A 21,711-nucleotide genomic window follows, 5' to 3' on the forward strand; every position below is an offset into this window, starting at 1 on the left:
ATGTTCAAGCTGGTTTTAGAAGAGGCAGAGGAACCAGAGATCAAATTGCCAACATCTGCTGGAACATAGAAAAAGCAAGAGAGTTCCAGAAAAACATCTATTTCTGTTTTATTGACTATGCCAAAGCCTTTGACTGTGTGGATCACAATCAACTGTGGAAAATTCTGAAAGAGATGGGAATACCAGACCACCTGACCTGCCTCTTGAGAAATCTGTATGCAGGTCAGGAAGCAACAGTTAGAACTGGACATGGAACAACAGACTGGTTCCAAATAGGAAAAGGAGTACGTCAAGGCTGTATGTCGTCACCCTGCTTATTTAACTTATATGCAGAGTACATCATGAGAAACGCTGGGCAGGAAGAAGCACAAGCTGGAATCAAGATTTCTGGGAGAAATATCAATAACCTCAGATATGCAGATGACACCACCCTTATGGCAGAAAGTGAAGAGAAACTAAACATCCTGTTGAGGAAAGTGAAAGAGGAGAGTGAAAAAGATGGCTTAAAGCTCAACATTCAGAAAACGAAGATCATGGCATCTGGTCCCATCACTTCATGGGAAATAGATGGGGAAACAGTGGAAACAGTGTCAGACTTTATTTTGGGGGGCTCCAAAATCACTGCAGATGGTGACTGCAGCCATGAAATTAAAAGACGCTTACTCCTTGGAAGGAAAGTTATGACCAACCTAGACAGCATATTCAAAAGCAGAGACATTACTTTGCCAACAAAGGTCCATCTAGTCAAGGCTATGGTTTTTTCAGTGGTCAGGTATGGATGTGAGAGTTGGACTGTGAAGAAAGCTGAGCGCTGAGGAATTGATGCTTTTGAACTGTGGTGTTGGAGAACACTCTTGAGAGTCCCTTGGACTGCAAGGAGACACAACAAGTCCATTCTGAAGGAGATCAGCCCTGGGATTTCTTTGGAAGGAATGATGCTAAAGCTGAAACTCCAGTACTTTGGCCACCTCATGCGAAGAGTTGACTCATTGGAAAAGACTCTCATGCTGGGAGGGATTGGGGGCAGGAGGAGAAGGGGACGACAGAGGATGAGATGGCTGGATGGCATCACTGACTCGATGGACGTGAGTCTGGGTGAACTCCGGGAGTTGGTGATGGACAAGGAGGCCTGGTGTACTGCGATTCATGGGGTCGCAAAGAGTCGGACACGACTGAGCGACTGAACTGAACTGAACTGAAGAGTGTTAGGGAGCCACTGAGGGGTTTTATATAGGACAGAGAGATTATCAAGTTTGGTTTTAGAAAACTCATTTTGGTTAGTGTACAGAGAATGGTCAGGAAGGGTAGCTGAGCCATTGAAAATAGTCCATCTAGTTAGAAAGCTGCAGTGATTCAGGTGAGCAACGAGATTGTTAGAGGTTGAGACATAGAGGAAATCTGCAGTCATTCATGCATCCATTTATTTATTCATTCAACAAATAAATATTGTGCTGGGTTCTTTGCTGGGTTTTAGGGATTAAATTGTGAATGAAAGAGACTAGAGAATCCTAGCATTTATTGGGGGATTCTGAATGGTTGTGATAAGTGCCAGGACTGTGCTGAGTATGATAGGAGAGTGTCTAGCTGATACTTTGAGGGGTCAGCTGAAAGACAAGTAAAAGAAGTAAAAAGCAAGTTCAGATTCACAAGTACCTTGTACAGCTGCAATTATTTTTAAGCTACCTAAATTTTCCTGGGGCTTCCCCCTTGGCTCAGCGGTAAAGAACCTGTCTGCAGTGCAGGAGATGCAGGAGACATGGGTTTGATCCCTGGGTTGGGAAGATCCCCTAGAAGAGGGCATGGCAACCCACTTCAGTATTCTTGCCTGGAGAATCCCATGGACAGAGGAGCTTGTCAGGCCACAGTCCATAGGGTCTCAGTCTCAGAGTTGGACACGACTGAAGTGACTGAGCATGTACCCACGGAAGTTCTCTTGAGTTTTCATGGTGCACTGCTGGTTTCTAACTCTATTTGGTTCCTGGAATTGTAAATAAAATAATACCTAGTTTCTACTTCCCAAGTACCCATAGCGTTTGAATCTGGATGTGTCTCATGTCCCCTCCATCTAATGTGTTATTTCAGTCATTCTCACAGCTATCTCCTTTAAAGTGTCAAAATGATGTATGATATATTTTTTTCTACAATCAAAGATATTTTCTCAATTGTTTTATAGCTAATATAACTTTCAGGGTATAGAATTGTTTTAAGTTTATTTATGTGTGTAGAGCAGATATTTTCCACACATTTAGAATTTCCTTAATTTCTTTTGGGTGCTTATGGAAGTAGGATATTTTGTTATTATATGAATCCATTATTCTTTAATCTGTTTGAGAGATATAATGCAGTGTATATGAATTAAAATTTTGTCCCATGAGTCTTAGAATAAAAATGCATAGTTTAAACAGTGGAAGAATCTAAGTGTCAGAGTGGAAAGAGTGTGTCTCAGAGGTTCTTTTAAAAATGATGAGACAAAAATCAAGAAAGATTGATGACATTAGCTGGTTCACTCAGTAGTTTATTAGCAGCACTGAAATAGAATTGAATTCAGGTCTTCTGACTCTTAGTTAGAGCTACACTTTTTGTCATATTAAAATAGTTAGAAAGATATAAATTCTTGTTATTTCTAAAATATACCAGTATAATCAATTTTTACTAAAAATAAAAAATATAAATAATGCAAAGATATTTCTGTCTACGTAATATGTATGAATAAGCTAACTAAACATTTTTCCATTGAATTTTTTTGTTCTATGCTAATAAACAAACCAGTGACTTACTGTTGATAACATAGAAACTAAAAGATGTAAATTTCTTTTGAGAAGGCTTTTAAGATAGCCAACGAAATACTTCCTGCTCCCCTGAAATTTCATTCTGTCCAAAGATTTATAAGTCCTTTTATTTCATTGAAACAATGTAATATGCTATATATAATAAGAATTCAATCTGTTGTGATATTATTCCCTAGGAATATTCATCAGCCTTATAAACTTAGACACAATTAGGTCCATCCTCCTCAGAGCCTTTCAGACTCCATTTTCCATTAACTCATCCTTGTTGTGACATTTATGCCTTAGAAATGCTTTTTTTATTTTTACAGACCTAAAACAGCTGTTTGTATTATTCATCCAACGATGCCATTTATTTCATCAGCAGGAATCACAACCTTTGTTTTGTGTTTTCTCTGTTACTTTGGTTGGTTCATGAAATTGAGTCATTGGGATCCTGAGGACGATGTGGAGTGGGCAGCCTTGGTTTTTGGCCTTTGATTTGCCCTTCAGTGTCCATTGACACGTGAATTTGTTTAAATCCCTTATATCACAATAACCCTGAAAATCTATATCCCTTAGAAAGAGGAAACATCTAGCAATTTCAAGTCTGTGCATTGATGATGAGGGAAGAGAAATAGGAAATTTTTTTTTTCATTTGCATTCTTTTAAAGTGAATGCACTGTAATTATATCTGAATTTCTCAAAAATAATGCTTACTAAAAGTTTTGAAATAGTGTAGAAATCAAAGTGAAAGCAATACTAATTTGTACAAAACAGAAGCATATATTTTAAAAAAAGCAAATTCAATAGAGAAATTTCTGTATCAGTTGTGATCACTCAAAACAATTATTTGAATCTCTTGACCCCAAAAAGCATTTCCTATTATTGCTGATGTGTTTGACATTGACATGATGGAGTTAGGCTGGTATTAGCCTTTAGCCATTTTATGAAGGATGGCAGGTGAATTGTGGAGTGGGAGAGGTAGAGCTGGCCCTAGAGAAATATTGTGAATATGTGTTCAGTCACTCAGTCATGTCTGACTCTTTGTGACCCCATGGACTGTAGCCCACCAGGCTCTTCTGCCATGGAATTTTCCAGGCAAGAATACTCAAGTGGGTTGTTATTTCCTACTCCAGGGGATCTTCCTGAGCCAGAGGTTGAACCTGTGTCTCCTGTATTGGCAGGTGGACTCATTATCACTGTACCACCTGGGAAGCCCAGAGAAGTAATGCTGCTGTGGCTGCTGCTAAGTCGCTTCAGTCATGTCCGACTCTGTGCGACCCCATAGGTGGCAGCCCACCAGGCTCTGCTGTCCCTGGGATTCTCCAGGCAAGGACACTGGAGTGGGTTGCCATTTCCTTCTCCAATGCATGAAAGTGAAAAGTGAAAGAGAAGTCGCTCAGTCGTGTCTGACTCTTCGCAACCCCATGGACTGCAGCCTCCCAGGCTCCTCCATCCATGGGATTTTCCAGGTGAGTACTGGAGTGGGGTGCCATTGCCTTCTCCAAGAGAAGTAATAGGGGATGTAAATTTCTCTTTCCAAAGAATCCAGTTTCTCCCTCATGTTACACTTACTTTAGTGCTGGCTTTTTCAAGTTTCAAAAAGTAAAACTTACTTGACTACCAAATAGGACTGAAGTTACCAGTGTGTGGCTCTCAGTTCTCCCAGGTACATACTTTTTATCATAATACTATTTTCTGTGAATTCATTCTAGCCTGTTCTGCTAAGCTTGTCCGGCACTGCCTGAATTTATGAAAAAGGTAGTTTCAGGTAGATATTTCTAAGTAAAAAAAGAAATCTGTGCTGTCCTTCATATTTGACACTTTCCCTTGCAATTTAAAAGCAAACGTTAATCAAATCAATAATAATTCATTTCCTTCCTACTAAGTGTAGAAAATACCAAATCATACAGCCCTGGTTGATGAATATTGTTGTTGTGTTGGTGAAACATGACTTTATCAGGAGGCCTGGGGAGCTGGCCACTGATTTACTGAATCACTGCACAAAACCATATACCCACCTATTGGCAACTACTATAAGCTTAGAAGCTAATAATCTCATTCCTTCAGCAATGTCTGACACCTGTGAAGTGCAGTTTTATGATATAATTGATCTTTTCCTGAACTTGTTACCCAGAATTCAATCCTTTTTGATGGGATGAAACATTTGCTTTGCTAATTTGTTCCATGTATAAAGGGGAACATAATAGGTGGTGCATAAATGTTTGTTGAATGAATAACTGAATTCTCTTGAACATTAATTTACAATCGTTAAACAATCTTTTTTATGATCTCTCCTTCAGAAATAAACCACAAGCCCAGTTTAGTTAGATGAATAGAGAAAATTATTACTTATAGTTTTTCTGGGTTAATAAAATAAAGGCTTATAATTATTTGTCCCTGATCCTTACAATTATTTAACTCTCAGGAGAGCCTTTGAACTGAAAGTTTTAGTTTTTTGTTTTTTAAAAAAGTATTAGCTATAGGAATGGGTTTACAGGAATATGCCCACTTCCCCTTTTCTTTTAAATAGTTGTAAAATCAAGAAATCCAACCATCCAGTTTTATTTATCACCGATTAATATCCAGAGTGCTCATTTCTCTAACAAATTAATGAAGTTTCAAGACTCACTTACTCTTACGTCCAACTGACACCCAAATTGTTCCCATTTATTTTGACTTAAAATAACTATGATCATGATAAAAATAATTTAATAAAATAATGAGTACAACACATATACAAAACCCAACATCATTTATGTTGTTTTTAACAGTTTATATCTGAAATGAAACAAATTATTCTAAAGTGTACTTGAATATACATTAAAAATTCAGTTGCTATTAGAAGGTTAATATCCTAAGCCAATAAAAAATGGAATATAAAATTACAGGGTTATATTCTTAATGGCATTTTAAGGGGGTTTTTCAAACATGGATTTGAAACATCTGGTAAAAACTGGGTTACTCTAGAATATATTTTATAATTTATTTTAATTACTGGGGAAATATGCTGATATTTAAAATTAAATGAAATTAAAAGATGCTTGCTCCTTGGAAGAAAAGTTATGACCAAGCTAGACAGCATATTAAAAAGCAAAGACATTACTTTGCCAACAAAGGTCCATCTAGTCAAAGCTATGGTTTTTTCAGTAGTCAGGTATGGATGTGAGTGTTGGATTATAAAGAAAGCTGAGCACCAAAGAATTAATGCTTTTGAACTGTGGTGTTGGAGAAGACTCTTGAGAGTCCCTTGGACTGCAAGGAGATCCAACCAGTCCATCCTAAAGGAAATCAGACCTGAATATTCATTGGAAGTACTGATGCTGAAGCTGAAACTCCAATACTTTGGCCATCTGATGCTAAGAACTGACTCCTTGGAAAAGACTCTGATGCTGGGAAAGATTGAAGGCAGGAGGAGAAGGGGACGACAGAGGATGAGATGGTTGGATGGCATCAGCGACTCAATGGACATGAGTTTGAGTAAACTCCGGGAGTTGGTGATGGACAGGGAAGCCTGGTGTGCTGCAGTCCATGGGGTCACAAAGAGTTAGACATGACTAAGGAACTGAACTGAACTGATGCTGATATTAAAACAATATTTATTTATGCTTGATAAGCCCTCTTAGTCTTGAAATTGTTCTTAGTGATATAAAAATGCATCTGTATACTTTATTACACTATAGCCTAACTGATTTCTAGAAAGAAAGAAAGTGAAGTCGTTCAGTTGTGTCCAACTCTTTGAAACCCCATGGACCATAGCTACCAGGCTCCTCTGTCCATGGTTTTTTCCAGGCAAGAGTACTGGAGTGGGTTGCCATTTCCTTCTCCAAATCGATTTCTAAATGATGCTATTTTTGAAGTCATGATGTGATGTATTCAAGTCTAAGTCCTTACTGAAGAATGGATTGAGATATCCTTGATTAACACAATGTGCCTACCTCTAAACTATTGTCCAATGTGAAGAATGTTCCAATATAAAAAGTCTTTAAAAATTTAAACATATAGCTTCAATATTGCTTAGTATATTAATGTTAAACTTACAGAGCTATTATAAATAAAACTCACATAGTCTTTCTGATTATGTAGGACATTTGTTTGAAACTCATCACAAGGAAGTCAAATGAGAAAACATGATAGTTCAAAATTTGTCACCACTAAAGAAAACTTTAAAGTTCCTTTGCCATTAAAAAGTAGCATTAGTAGCATATTTATTAATAAAGGAGAGGGCAGGATTATCTAGATTACAGATTCTCTTTCTCTCTCCCTGTTTTAGGAATAATATTTAGGTTAATATCTCAACTGGGACAAGGCAAAAATATATTTTTAATTTAAACATTTCTAAAATTACTATTTTTGCTCTTCTGTCCTTGTATGCAAATAATATTTCTACTTTTGGGGCTTCCCTTGTGGCTCAGCTGGTAAAGAATCCACCTGCAACATGGGAGATCTGGGTTCAATCCGTGGGTTGAGAAGATCCCCTGGAAAAGGAAACAGCTACCCACTCCAGTATTCAGGCCTGGAGAATTCCATGGACTGTATAGTCCATGGGGTAGCAAAGAGTCAGACATGAATGAGTGACTTTCACTTCACTTTTTAAGCATCCATTTATCCCTTAATAGTAGGGCTTCCCTCATAGCTCAGTCGGTAAAGAATCTGCCTACAATGCAGGAGACCCGGGTTCGATTCCTGGGTTGGGAAAATCCCCTGGAGAAGGTAATGGCAACCCACTCCAGTATTCTTGCCATGGACAGAGGGGCCTCCTAGGGTACTTAGTGGGGGTGGTAAATAGGCAGATGGCAAGACCCATGGGCTTAGAATCTTGCTAGAGAAATCTGAAGCAATTAAAGAACAGCATCCTATCATATAAAATCACACACAGATCACATATAACCTAGGCATGTGGAGAACTTAACTTGGGTTAAACTGATCAAGGATGGGACTGGAGTGGGGCTATGGACTGGATTGCATAGCCTGGGGAAGAAAGAGAAGTGTGTGTCTGTATGTTGGGGGACGTGTGTGTGCGTGTGTGTGTGTGCATGTGGTATGTGTGTGTTTATATGATATGGAAAACAAGAAAATAATGAGAGAACAATATGGATAAATGAGCACAGTGCTACATCTTAAAATGTCTTATAATGGGTTTGGAACTTGATCTTATGAACACTATTTAGAGAGATATTGAACGTTCTTTAAAATAAAGTCAAATTCTAAACTGCTTAAAATATTAGTGCTATCCTTCTTTCCTATTACTTTCAAGTTTTCTCACTCCTACAGATGATGTTTTCCCCCAGTGTCACTGGTACATGTCACTGGAACAACTTTACCATTCTCTCTCATTTTTGATGTGGCTTCTTTCTGGTGATTAGGTACACGTGTCCTGCTACCTCTTGGCTTCTGCTACTAACAGTGAAACTGTATTTATCAATATAAATACAGATTTAGTTGACTGAAAATAGAGTAGTTCTTGGTTGAATATGTATGAGGATTTATTTTATTACGTATATACAATTTAAGCTGGTCTTAAAAAAATAACAGAGAACAAATATTCCTCAGCAAAGCTCAATATAATAAGAAATGTCTTTCTCTCTTGCTATTTTTCTCCTAAAAATGATAGTTTTTTATGCCCAGGATGGAAATACAGAGCACTGGAGCTCTGGCACTGCAGAAAATGCTCAAGACCTTCCAGGCATAACAAATAATAGCACCAGAGAAGAACACAGGTTCTTTCTGCATCAGGGAACAGAGTGGCATCATATCTAAAAGCACTGATGCAATAATTGTACAGAATCCCAGTGCAAGTTGTGTGTTTCAGGAGCATGTAAAAATAGGAACATTTGTTTCTCTGAGTTATGAATTCTAGCACTCATGAATATTTTCTCATGCTACTACCAAATTCTTTATTAGTAGCTAAAAATTTTCTACAAAGGTAAGAATAATATCTCTTTCTAGTTTATTCTCTTACAAGTCAACAACCCTATAGACTCAAAAGATATAAAACTGGATGTATAACTAAGTAATTTTGTTGCTAAAAATCAGAAATTGTAAATTTAAAATGCATTGTTGATTATAGCCATTTAAACTTAAGCCTAGGATGTGATTAAAATAATAGCAAAACACTTCTGTAGTGGGTTGAAATTAAAAGCCAGTGTTTTCATGCATGTAAAACATAGCAAAAACAACTACAAAAAAAAAAAAAAACACACCAGATTTGTGTTCATTTCACAAGTCTTTAAGACTACAACCTCAGCCATATTAGATTCAATTATAAGATTTTTAAAGCACACAGTACAACTAGTTGTTCACAATAGGTGCTTATTAAGTAACTGTTCAATGATAGATCATTCTGTAATCACAAACTGTGGAGGAAAACTAAGTTATCTTCCTCAATTTTGTTTCATATATTTGAAACAGGAACTTGAAACAAAATGCAGTGCCCTCTAAAATAAATTTATGAATTATTTATAGTTGAGAATAGAACTTAAAAAGGAATAACAGGGCACAAATATCCATAATTTGGTCATTTGAAATGGAAGCAGGACATCAAGCCTGTCTGATTAAAATTAAAAGTGCTGTTACGAAGTTAGCACATGAATAAAGCAGAAGCCTGGTAAAAGAGAATTTTAATATGCTATAGATATTCTCCAGCATTGATATCGACAAGCTGGGATCAGTTTGGGCCTATAACTGCTTAGATAGGAATCTAGTTAGTTGAAATACTGTATGTAAGGAATGACTGTCAGTGGACCAGTGTCAGCGGTGGGAAGCTATATTTGAAATAACCATGCCGTTAATCTCCTGGGGACACAGGTGACCCAAATGGATAAACCATAGATTTGTTCAAGCTGGAAGAATTTTAGAGATCAATGACTTTGCTATACAATTGAGGGAACTAAGAGGTCAAGTGAATAGACCATGGTCTACAGCTACTCAGCAACTCAGTTCTTGACACCCAGGCCGGCACCCTTTTCTACATGGTACAGGATAATTAAATAGAAACTGTGTTTACTGAGACCACACACATGAACAAACAGGAGTGGCGGTATGGCAGTGGCTGTCACTTTAGAAGATGAAATCACCTAAGTAAGAGATCAAATATAAAGAATGAAGTTGAATTGGGATGGATGTCGGGGGGCTCAAATGAACAAAACAAGAGCTTTAGAAAATTCAGTGAAGGATGGCCAGGTATGTAAATACAGAACTATGAGTCAATAGTTTATAACAGTGTGAGGACCATGTGGATGCACGAATGCCAAGTGGGCAGGACTCTTAATTCTGCCATTATATTCTCCATTAATCATTCCTTTACTATGTATAGTTATGAATGCTAGTTACAGAAGGCTTTGGAGAGATTTCAGGAAAGTAAGTGTAAATAGTTGAGACATGGGAATGGTGATCCTGAAAGTTGGCCTTTAAAGGGAGACTAGATAATGGACTTCACAAAAAGATTTTACCCAGCCAGAATAACCATCCTTTTAAAATCTCAACTTTATATAAAATGTGACATAACTGATTTAAGACTGAAGAATATGAGCTAGATGTAGGTAAAACTCTGCATATGGTAAGAGTTGTGTAGCCCACTTTCAAAATTTGAGTGATATAATATGAGCTGCTGCTGCTAAGTCACTTCAGTTGTGTCCGATTCTGTGCGACCCCAGAGACGGCAGCCCACCAGGCTCCCCTGTCCCTGGGATTCTCCAGGCAAGAACACTGGAGTGGGTTGCCATATGAGCAGTGTTATTCTAAACAGTCATGACAGATTAGATGGATTCTCTTGTTTCTTTGGTAATACGATCCTATGTGAGAGTGGAGAGGGCTTAGTTACTGTCTACTCTTCTTTGCTTCCCTTAGTGGAATAAGAAGGTGAATAGCAAAGTGGAGGTGACGTCTGAGGGCTGGAACTCTGTTTCTGCTCAGTTACTTCAGCTCCCATTAGTCTTTAACCTTTTACAGTTATTTTGTTAAAATGAACAATAGCAATAGCAATAACAGAAGCAACAGCAATAATAATAGCCAGTATTTACTGAATGGTCAATCCTGGCTGCATGCTGTTCTCAGTACTTTACATCCATTTTTTTCCTATTACTACTTTATGCAAGTTACTTAAGCTCTCTGTGCTTCAGTTTCTTCATTTGTAAAGTACAGATTATAACGGCATCTGCTTATTGTGATAATCAAGTGAATTCATATATGAAAAGTGTTTAAAACTGTCTTCAGCACAAAGTACTTAATTATTATTATCATCTCATTTTTGATCTTCAAAGCACAATCTTCAAAAATATTGTGATTGCTGCTACTTATTCCATTTACAGGTGAGCAAATTGAGACTCAAAGAGTTTAATAAACTGTTTTTAAGATCATAAAGATAGTAAGGGATATAGAATAAGGACTTGAACTTCCAAATCTTATGCTTTTTAATCTCCTTGCTATTGTGGTCCTCCTCTTCCAGGCACCAAAGGCTCAGCCACACCACATTAAACTTTTCTGATTAATAGTGCATCCTTATGTTGATCTACAGTTTGCTCATTTTATTATTTCCTGTCTCTGAAATGGCTTTCCTAACTTTGTCAAGTAGATAAATTTAAAATTATCCTTCAAGACTGAGTTCAGCTGCTACCTCTTCTATCTCACCTTCCTTCTCCCATCTTCACAGAGTTAATTGCTTGTCTGTGTTTCTCTTACACTTATCTCACATATCTCTCTTACAGCACTTATCACATTGTTTCATAATTTGTTCTCTGCTGGTAGATGGTGAACTATGAATCAGTAAAAATTAAAATTTATTTAAGATGCCAGACTTCCTTCTAAGGGCTTCATAAGGATGCCCTCGTTGAATCCTTTCCATAACCCCAGGATGTATGTTCTGTTATCCCTTTTCCCTTGAGGAGACATAGAAAGATTAAATAAGTTGCCCAAGATCATAAATGCAATAGGCACACAATAAATGATTGCTGAATTGAATTATATCTAAGTAAAAATGCTTACTAAAAATGATCAAAAATTTCCTTTTTTCTCCTGAAGAAAATGAAATCTCTCAATTCAACATCATTTTGGATAGAGGAGAAAAAATAAACTTCTCTTTCATCTAGTTCAATTTTTCCTTTCTTAAAGCTATGAAAAGAAACAACCAATTACCTTTAGCTAGTTGAAACTCAATTATCAGTTCAGCTTTAAAGTTTTTAAAATAATATAATAACTTTCCCCCATGATATAGTAAATGATTTACTTCCCAATGATCATTATTAACATGATCTTGAACATCCATATAAGTTAAATGATATTTTATTGTCTATTCAAAACCCAGTAATTCAGGACATGCATTACAATGTCAATTTTAATACTTGTATCAAGAATCTATAAGTTTCCAAACACACAGATTAAAAAAAGAACTGTTTTCTGCCTCTAAGCCAAGACCCTGTGTCTTTCTGAGGATGATGAGGTACCAGAAAGAATGCCGGGTGTGAATAATTTCAAGCCCCAAACTACCTGTGACTCCTTTAAGGCCTTTTTTTTTTCACAGTCACTCAGAGGGAAACACACTCTTTACTTTCCTCTGGGGCCTTAAGCGCTCCAGCCCCTGTATTAACTGCCTAATTTGGTGGGAGGAAAACTGGCTTTAATAGCTTTTTGAGCAGTAATGGACATCATCCCCTTAGCAAAAGGGGATGATAGAAAAATTTGTTTCTCTATTTTTAAAAACAAGATCATGTTTATATAATCCTTTTATAAATTTAAAGCCTCTTGGTTTAAATATATTTTTTAGAGCTTGTTACAGTGCAGTAAATGGCAAAATGAGTTAGCCAAACAATCTTTTCTTCATCACTCCAGTTCTCAATAGCCCTTTAGCTTTTATGACTGCTTCGACTGATGATAAAAAATAATCCAGCCATTTCCAAATGCTACCTTAGTTTGAACCACTGTATAGACTAATTTTGAACTTGTGCCTCAAAATTGAGCAATTCCATCACTTTAGTATTAAAAAAAGCTTGTGAGAAAATTAGGAAAGTCATAGAACACTAGCATGCTTAGAATCAAGAACAACAGCAAAAAAAGTCAGCAACAGACAATTGTTTTAGTAGACCCTGCAATTTCCATTAAAAGCATTTAAAAGAGAATATTAACAAACATGAAAGTGATTCATTTTTGCATAGAAAAATAAACTCACATGATTTTAGAATCTTAAATAACCCATAATTCTGGGAACCATTCACCTTGTGTTTAGCCAGTATTTGAAACACTGCCATTTGTCATCTTTTAAATTTTCTTTTTCATATAGTTAATATAAGCTAGAGTTTTTGTTCTGCTTTAGTAACAATATAGTTTATGCTATATGTGGAATAAAGAATAGAACAAAGTAAATATATTTAATGTGAATACGCAGAAAGGAAGGGTTTTGGTTCTGTTTACAGCTCTCCTACAGTAATTCCCATTGCAACACAACTCACTATTGTATGACTTAGCTGAAAAGGATATATCTCTAATTGTACATTTCATTGTATTTGCAATAGAAGTAAATTTTGGAGGCCAAATAAACTTTTCAGCTGATGAGGGTGAGGTAGGGAGTTTTATTGTATCTACAGTAAGGAATAAGAAAAACATTGAAGGAGTAGCATGCCCTCATAATGAAAGACATGTAACCTGTTTCACGGGTTATTCCTATTTTTGCTTGAGCACCATGGGAGTTGGCATTTTAGTGCTTTCTTTTGATTGCACTTTACCCAGGCATTCTCATGCTAAGTTGCAGGAAGGTGCAAGTATGGAAGAATACCACCTCCCTCTCTCTTGAAGGAATTGAAATGTCTCTTAAGTGGAAGTGGAGAGTCAGGACATGGGAGAACTTTTAACACTCAGGGTTTGCTGTTACTTTGTATATAGCACTAATAACTGCAATCTCAGGGTTCCAAAACACAGCACAGTGATTCATATACATGAAACAGTGAGCAGAATAGGGAGGCTTCCCTCTGAGTTGAGGGAGTTGATGTATAAAAGACCCCAGGGAATACTGGGAAAAGACAAGTGATAAGGCACTGAAGGAAAAATGGAAAACAGTCCATTTACAGTTATTATTACCAAGTCTATCTTAGAAACATTTACTATTGTAACACTTGTAACTTGTTGCTATGACACATTACTGTGATTAATTTTGTATTATTTAAATGGAGCCAATATGAGAAACTGAACAAGTTACTCACCTCCTTCTGCCTCAGTTAATATCTACATAGGATTTCACAGTTATAAACTGAAAGCCTAGCTCCAGCCAGGTATCTCACAATTAAACCCACTGTGTACAAAAGGAACCAGATGAGATAGTGTAGACACATCCATGCAAACACATTACCACTATTAAGGAAAACAATTTAAAGCCTGTTCAACTCAGATATAATTAGTCCTAGAGGGACACATTATTATTGATAATAGGTTTTTCTCACAAGGAAGTTGAACTCCCCAGTGGGAATGTATTTTTATGGGTTGCAGATTAGTAACATTTCCAAATTGAATTAGTTACAACTGTTTCAAAATATTGAATATTAGAATAAGTACCAAAATAGATAATGTGATTTGGTCATTAAGACACTGAAGCAGACTTTTATTTTATATGATTGCTACCATTACTCATTGACTTATAAATAGTATGATTAACTGGGGATGTATCTCACCCACTGCTTGCCCCTTGACTTGAAATACCAAGCTAGTCAAGAGTAAGCTTAAATGAGAGTCACTACAGTTCAGTATTATTCACTGGTCACTGGGGCTGATCACTTACCTAAGCTGTTGGAATGTGTTATTCCAGATAGCTAGGTAGAATCAGGCAACCCCACTTGCTTGTTGCTGTTGACTCCTCAGTTCCCTATTCTTAATCCATGCCTCAGATTTTTTTCTCATATAACAGAGGCCAGTGTTCAGAAAACCGGGTCTCTCTGGCCTCAAAATCATTGCTGAATTTTCTCCTGATTGCTGGTGATATTTGAACCTCTCAGCAAAGTTCTTTATAAATACACTTGTGGTAGTTATATCTCCACTGTAAACTTTTTGAATTGGAAACATAATGTTATCAGAATATCTTTAAATAACATTTCCTTTATTGTATTTTAGATAATAATTTAGTACTAAAAAGGGGTCTTTATTGCTAGATTCAATTCACTGTTGTATATTAAATTTTGTCTCAGGTCCAGTATAAAGTAAAAATGAGTTCAAACAAAGTGCTTATTAAATCATGGCTTGAGTGGCCCTTATATGAGCTAAACTGCATATATCATTGAGTATTTCAATTATTTCTTTTTCCTTACTTATATTTATATTGATGTTCTTTACAGAAACACTGTAGCAATAAATAATTCTGTTTCACTAGATTCCTAATCTTATTTTTCAGGCACCAATAAAAAAAACAAAATAAAAACCCCAAACAAACAAAAGCAATAACAACTTTTCTGTTTTTGTCATAATGTAATTATAAACCATTTTTTTTACAAGTTATATATTTAGAATCCAAGATTTCCACCATGGCCCAAATTAAAATGTGATGTCTATATTAAAATTCTGAACCAACCAGCTAAGCAGGTTTACATCTTTAAATATTCTGGCTTGTAAGAATAAATAAGTATGATAAGCTACCAAATAATGCTTTTGCAGACATTATTATTTGTCAGCTTTATACTCCCTTTCATTCATGCATTTCCAGTTCCACAATATAAAGTAGCTACAAAAATAAAAAACAAAACAAAACTATAATAGAGCTAGTCTTGCTATTTTGTGCTTGCCTCCCTGGTAAGAAAAATTAAGTGCCAAAAATGTAAAATTTATTTCAAGAAAAGTAACAGGCTACACAAGTAAATTTTGGCAAATGCAACTTTATATTGAAATTCACACATCTGAATCTTAAAGAATGAGACTCACAGACTCTAATGTATTTCTAAAATACCAGAAATTATATTATAAGCTTTCACAAGTTAAAACTGAAATAATTTAAACGACCAATACACTGAATGTGCAGAAAGTATAAACAAGACTGTGCCTTCGGTAGAATAAACGCTTCACAAATTGTGCAAGATGTCATACTAAGGCTGTGGTCTCCCCTTAACAGCCGACTTAAAATATAAACACACATCAACTGCCTGCTTCTTAGAACACACTAGAATGGGTAGCACACCTCAGAAGAAAATTTCATTATTCCAGTGATGTGCACCTTAATTTTGAAATCATGTGAGGAAAAAGGAAAAAGAGTGTTAAATGATCGTCCATGCACTTCCAGATGCATGACCATGACCAGTTACTGATTCAGTTTCCCCTGACTCCAATTTGCTCCAATACTAAATAAGATGAAAGATACTAGATAACCCTTTAAGGCAACATGTGTTTATTCTGCATTATTAGAACTGTTCAATTGTGACTGGTTGGTACCTTTAATGTTGCCTCCCAGACCAATATCTAGTATTCATAAAATATAGATGAATTAGAAAAAACTTTATACCAAATCAACAAAAACCACATAGTTCGATGCTAGCAATTTCACTAGTAGATAAGGAAAGCGGTATTTAGAAATAGTAATGTATTAATACAAAAAAGTAAACTATAATTGGAACCAATATACTGCTTTGGAATGCTCCCCAAAACTTACAAGGTGATTTTTTAAAAGTGATAATCCAATTAATTCATGGCATGTCTTTAGTGAATTACAGTACTTTAAGTCCCCAAATATTTTAGTCCTTGCAAAACAATAATAGTATGAAATGTTTTAGTCTTCAAACTTCTAAAATTAGTTTTTTATCAACACATTTACCTCATGTCAACTTAATTTATTAAGATGTCCAATGCTAATTGGTTTTTTTTTGATGTTTTTTCATAAGTAGTCATATACACAGCATTTAGCACTGATACTTAGCACCTGCTACTTTCATTATCTAGTTTTCAACCACATAAAGAAACTCAGGGCAGTGGTTCAGTCCTTTCTTAATTACAAACCTTCGCTGGCAGTCAGCAGGATCACTCTGAGATTTAAAATAGGATTATAGGTGAACTATTGCAAAGACTGCAGAATGTTGCCCAAATCCTTATAACTGCTGATCCCATTCTTGATTTTCTTCTCAAGAAATGGCTACAGGCCACAATTGCTTAGCAGAGAAGGTTAGTGTTTCACAAGGCTAAAGATTTACAGATGCTCCTTCATATAACACAGTAAGGTTCCCTTGGTAACCTGGATTTTCTGCAGTAAAGAAGGGTTGTGCTGAAACAGCGCCTCAGCTCCCTGTTGGAGAAAATGCAGACAAAAGGATTGATTCCTGCTTGGGCAAAACTCATCCAGACAGCAGCTGTTAGAAATCCCCCTGGTACTACAGGCCCTCTTGCAAAAACTCTCCAATAACAGGCCACCAGGTAGGGGCCCCACAAGGTTAAGAAGAGAAAAGTCATTATATAGAACATTCTGCTGATTCTTTTCTCCATTTTGAATTCATCTAAGACCAATAGCCTTCTTCTGCTCGTGGTGTTTGCATTTTGCCTGATGCCCAGCAAGGTGGGTGGTGTGGGACCCCTTCCAAATCCTGCTAGCCAATTGGCAGCTGCCTGGCCACTGGCTCCAGGACCATGAAAAGTCCAGTTCTGGCTGACTGCTGCTACAAACTGGACTGGCTTCATTTTCCTTCGGTCGTGGACAAAAAATATCAGCTTGAGGTAGACAAGCTGTGTAGCTAGGAGGATGAGGGCAAGGAGCAGCATAAATCCTAAGGAATCATTAGCCCTGAAGGAGCGGTGTTGGAAGGTACATTGATCTTCTTCCCTAATGAATGAGTAAGTGCCCACATCTAAAACTGGGGGAAATGCCATGGCCACAGACAGAGTCCACACCATGCAGATCACAGCCAGACACGTCCAAAAGGTCAGCCTCTTTGTATAGAAGCGATGATGGGCGATAGCTAAGTATCTGGTGACACTGATACAGAAGAGCATGAAAGCAGTGTGAAAACAGGACAAAACCCCCAGAAAGGCAATCACTTTGCAAGTCAGAGTCCCATAAGTCCAAGTAGAGCCATTTTTGACAGAGTTGAATACAAATGGGAAACAAATTGCAGATCTGAGGATATCTGAACAGCAAAGATCCAACAGGAAGTAGTAAGGTGCTCTATGCAAGGTCTTATCTTTCACGAGCAAAATGGAGATCAGAAGGTTGCCCACCACGCTGACTCCTATTATGAAACCCAAGGAAGTCAGTTTCAGAAAGGCTGTTAGAGGAGAGAGATTTTGCAAAATGTTGTCAGCTGCATGGCTATAGTTCGCCATAGATGGATGGAGGATAAAGATACAGCCTCAGTCAAGTCTCATGATCTAGATATAAGAACAAGGAAAAGATAGATCCATACATTTTACTGAAAATGTAATCCACAAAGAGAACGGATCTGATCTGCAGTCATGCTTCCTCTTTTCTTTCACTTGATTTGCCATCAGAATATCTGAAAACAAACAAAAAAAGCTATCAGTTTTTAAGTTAACAAGCAATGATGTCAGGCAGTGCTAATATAGAGTTGTTCATTTATGGGGAAGCAAATAAAGTTTTAATTTTGAATAATATTATTTGCTTTAGTATTTGTGCTTGAGATTTCAGAGAATTGACTTGTTTAGTTTTCTGAGCTAGATGAATTTTAAAATGTCCCTATTTAAAAGAACATACATTTGATTGGGCACCTTTAGGAGAGAAGGAATAAAATGTTCCCCAAGCATAAAATATGCCAGTCTAGGAATTAATCACTAGTGTTGCAATGGAATCTACAAGATCGCTACCAGGAGACAGGAGACTGCCCACATTTATTTGAGGTCTGTTAGTATCTGTCAGTGTTTTCCCGGCAGCTTCTCTGCTGATATGGATCCAGTGAACCCTTGCAGAATACATCTTTTAACTCTAGAGCCACTTTTCATGCTGCATGTTATAAGAAGAATATTTGTTGATTCATCTTAAAGCATAATTTCAACATTAGACTTCTAAATTCATAGGAACTTGTCCCAGGATTTGATTTGATTTAATCTTTTGTCTTTCCCTTCCCTTCCCATCCCCCATTTCTGGCAAATCTTTTCTCTTTTAAACCCACATGATTATTAGAAATGGTTAATGTAAATACTCGTCAGGGAAACACCCAGAGGAATAATGCACTTTCATTTGTAAACCTTGGCTGCCTGGTTTCAAATGAATTTAACATGAACCTGTATTTCTCGGGGAATTAAGCTTTTACCATTTATACTGACAATCTTCGTTGCAAATCGCAAGTAGCTTCATTTTAAAACAAAATGCACATTGTCTCCTAGGTGTTTGGGAACCCCACCAGGGAAATCGGTTTCCTCTGTTATTCCCACGAAGCATGTTTCCTTTGCCACTTCTCACTTGCCTGGAATATGCTGATAGAAGCCCAGGCAAAACTGCGTTGGATGATTTTAATTTCCTCACCGGTACATCCCCGGGTAAATACCGATCGCATCATGCAACATTATGAAACCTGAAATCCGCCACCCCTGGATTTATAATGGGGGGGTGGAGGAGGGGGAGGGGGAGAGAGACATGCATTACATACGCGAAGATGGGGAGAGAGATTGCTTCTGTGCTGTAAGGGAACTGTTCCCGGTGATTCGCAGTCCGATATTCCTCAGTCTTGCAACGCTTTCCAGAAATGGAGCTCTCAATAAGCCCTACTGAAGATGCATTGTCTGAATGTACTTCCATTATGCAGTTTATTGTAAAACACACACACACAAAACCCACACACAAAAAAACTCAAGGAGGGCTCTTTCCCTGTGAACCTGCAGTTTCATCAGCACTGTGCGCCCCCTCCCCCCAAACTTAACCGAGAGTATATCCTCCTACCTGTTGGTGTTGGATATCCCGACAGACTATAGCTTCTTCTTTCTATAAATTGCTGATTTTTTTTTTGCCTTAGTGCCTTGACTGAGCATCCAGGCAGGGCTCGGCGGCGCCTGCGCGATGGAGCCTCCTTGAGCTCCAGCCGCGTCCTCCCCTGTCGCAGCGGCACCGTCTCCCCCAGTAACGCAGGGGCCGTGGCGGCGGCGGCTGCCGTGGCGAGGGCGGCGGCAGGGGCTACTTCTGCCTCTGTGGAGCCAACTGGAGCCCCGACCCGTTTCCAGAGCGGGCTGGGTTTATTGAATGTCCTGTCCTGTTGAACTGGTAAAAATGGGCTTTTGTCCCCTGTAGCTGCTTCTGAACTTTTCCCTCCCTGCATTGGACGTGGGGATTTGGAAAGGCTAGTTCAGAACCTCAGTCCCACCCTCTTCCCTTAGGGCAGCGCATCCCGGTGCTGGGGGGTGCCTGCCCAGCCCTCAGCTTCCTGAAACCCTGCTCTCCCCAAACATTTTTTTCCCATGCTCTTTTAGGGTGGTCCAAAGCATTGGCAGCAGCTTTTAGCTTTCTTCTTTAATGATCTCTCCAGCTGACTGCATTTGCAGGTTAGCTGGGGGGGGGGGGGGGGGGTGGGAGGGTGGGGGTGGGGCTGGTGGTGGGGTAGGGAGGGAAGGGGTGAAGGAGGAGAGAAAGAAGAAAGAAAAGAAATTTTTTTAAAAGAAAAAAAGCTCAGTCAGGAAAATTCTTGTCAATGGGGAAGAAGGGAAACCAGGTTAGGGTAGCCCTTTCTTTGTTAGTCATCTGTTCTCCAGTGCACGCAGATGCGCGGTAAGTAGGGAGAAGCTAAGTTCAGAGGAAAACTGCAAAATGATTTATATCCATTCTACCTTGACGAAAATGACTGTAGAATCAGGCATACACAAATTTTAAATGACCATTCCTCGCATTCCACCCCACCAAGCAACAGCCTTTCTTTTATTTTCTTGCAAGTACGACTGACCAATAGATTGGTAATGTTAAAGCAGTTGTGTGTGAGTTTCCTTCTCCCCTTTGTTTTACGGAAGAAAAATACTAGGAATATAACGATTCATAAAACTTACACCCGTTCAAAAGGTCCGATGATATCACAAGACAGCACATAGCCTGACACCTGGTAGTTAAGCGTGTCTCTGGAATCATGCATTTCCTTATTTTACCATTTCAGAAGAATTTGTGGGGGTGGTATAAGATTTTAAACAATTCCCCACCTCCAAAAAAATGATCAGAAATGCTTTCATTAATTCCCAAGGTAAAAGGTCTGCTTCTCCTCCTGCATGCTTATTGCTTTATAATAATCTGTTAATGAAACAGAAAAAATAAAGATCTTCTGTACAGCAATAATTTGATCTCCAGACAGCAGTAAAATACCTCATTGCTGGGTGGTGAGATTGTGACATTCGGGGGAACTCAAGCCAATCAGCATACAGATAATATGGGTTAATTTGCATATTGTATTTCTATTGGACATACCAAGGTAAAGCTTTCTCTGGTTTAAAGCTTAAAATTGAATACTTCACTGTCATGATGTCACAGTCATTACACAAAGCCCTATGTTGGTAATATTGAAACAAAGTTATAGTTTCCTGATTTGTTTTGCCATGTCCTAAACCCAGTTAAGAAAAATAGATAATGATTAATATATATGTATGTATATATATGTGTGTGTGTGTGTGTGTATATGTGTGTGTATATATATGTGTGTGTATATATATATATATATATATATGTCCTAACTTTGGCATTCCCTTAAACTAGAAAAATCAATTCTACAGCAGTACTGGAAATAACTTGAGGGCATTTCCATTCTAGTGAAACATTCTACTTTTTCGCAAAACAAGGAAATTCAGAAGTGTTTAAAACTATACATTGGTTTGCAACTTGTAAGTGAAATGTCAAATTCATTTCTGCAGAACTACAAATCAATTCAATTTGTTGTTACTTCCCAATTACTGTCCCAATGTACATTGCAAAAGAGTTATTATTTCCTGAATTTTTACAGTTTTAAAAAAGCTATAGGATAAGTGACAAATAAGTTTGCTGAAAATCTATGATATGTACAATCTTAGGTTGTAT

At 37.5% G+C, this 21,711-nt stretch overlaps 1 protein-coding gene and 1 long non-coding RNA gene across 5 annotated transcripts in view; one reads left to right on the forward strand and one right to left on the reverse strand.

Moving 5' to 3' along the window:
* Positions 1–6,846, forward strand: part of LOC147374269 (uncharacterized) — an 83,554-nt gene extending 76,708 nt beyond the window's left edge. The window contains exon 3 of the long non-coding RNA XR_015162575.1: positions 3,953–6,846. This is a non-coding gene — a long non-coding RNA (uncharacterized LOC147374269). The remainder of the gene's footprint in view (positions 1–3,952) is intronic.
* Positions 6,847–15,593: 8,747 nt separating this feature from the next.
* GPR85 (G protein-coupled receptor 85) lies at positions 15,594–20,097 on the reverse strand. Of its 4 annotated transcripts, none has more exons than XM_086396645.1 (4): positions 19,609–20,097; positions 19,319–19,433; positions 18,119–18,208; positions 15,594–17,007 (listed from the first exon to the last, which is right to left on the reverse strand). In XM_086396645.1, exons 1-3 carry the CDS (start codon positions 19,979–19,981, stop codon positions 18,166–18,168), a joined length of 531 nt encoding a protein of 176 aa, XP_086252771.1. In that variant the 5' UTR covers positions 19,982–20,097; the 3' UTR covers positions 15,594–17,007; positions 18,119–18,165. The 4 variants fall into 4 exon arrangements, with proteins under 4 accessions (XP_086252771.1, XP_086252770.1, XP_086252769.1 ...); XM_086396644.1 differs by having other exon boundaries at positions 19,319–19,436; XM_086396643.1 differs by having other exon boundaries at positions 15,594–18,208; positions 19,609–19,923.
* Between the last annotated feature and the right edge of the window lie 1,614 nt (positions 20,098–21,711).

Source organism: Bos grunniens, chromosome 4 (assembly GCF_055505025.1).
Source record: "Bos grunniens cultivar Pamir isolate PY7600 chromosome 4, Bosgru_T2T1.0, whole genome shotgun sequence".
In the NCBI taxonomy this organism is placed as follows: domain Eukaryota; kingdom Metazoa; phylum Chordata; class Mammalia; order Artiodactyla; family Bovidae; genus Bos; species Bos grunniens.

Excerpts from the sequence above, each read along its gene's own strand:
- GPR85 (XM_086396643.1), bottom strand. The coding sequence starts at position 18,038 with ATGGCGAACTATAGCCATGCAGCTGACAACATTTTGCAAAATCTCTCT.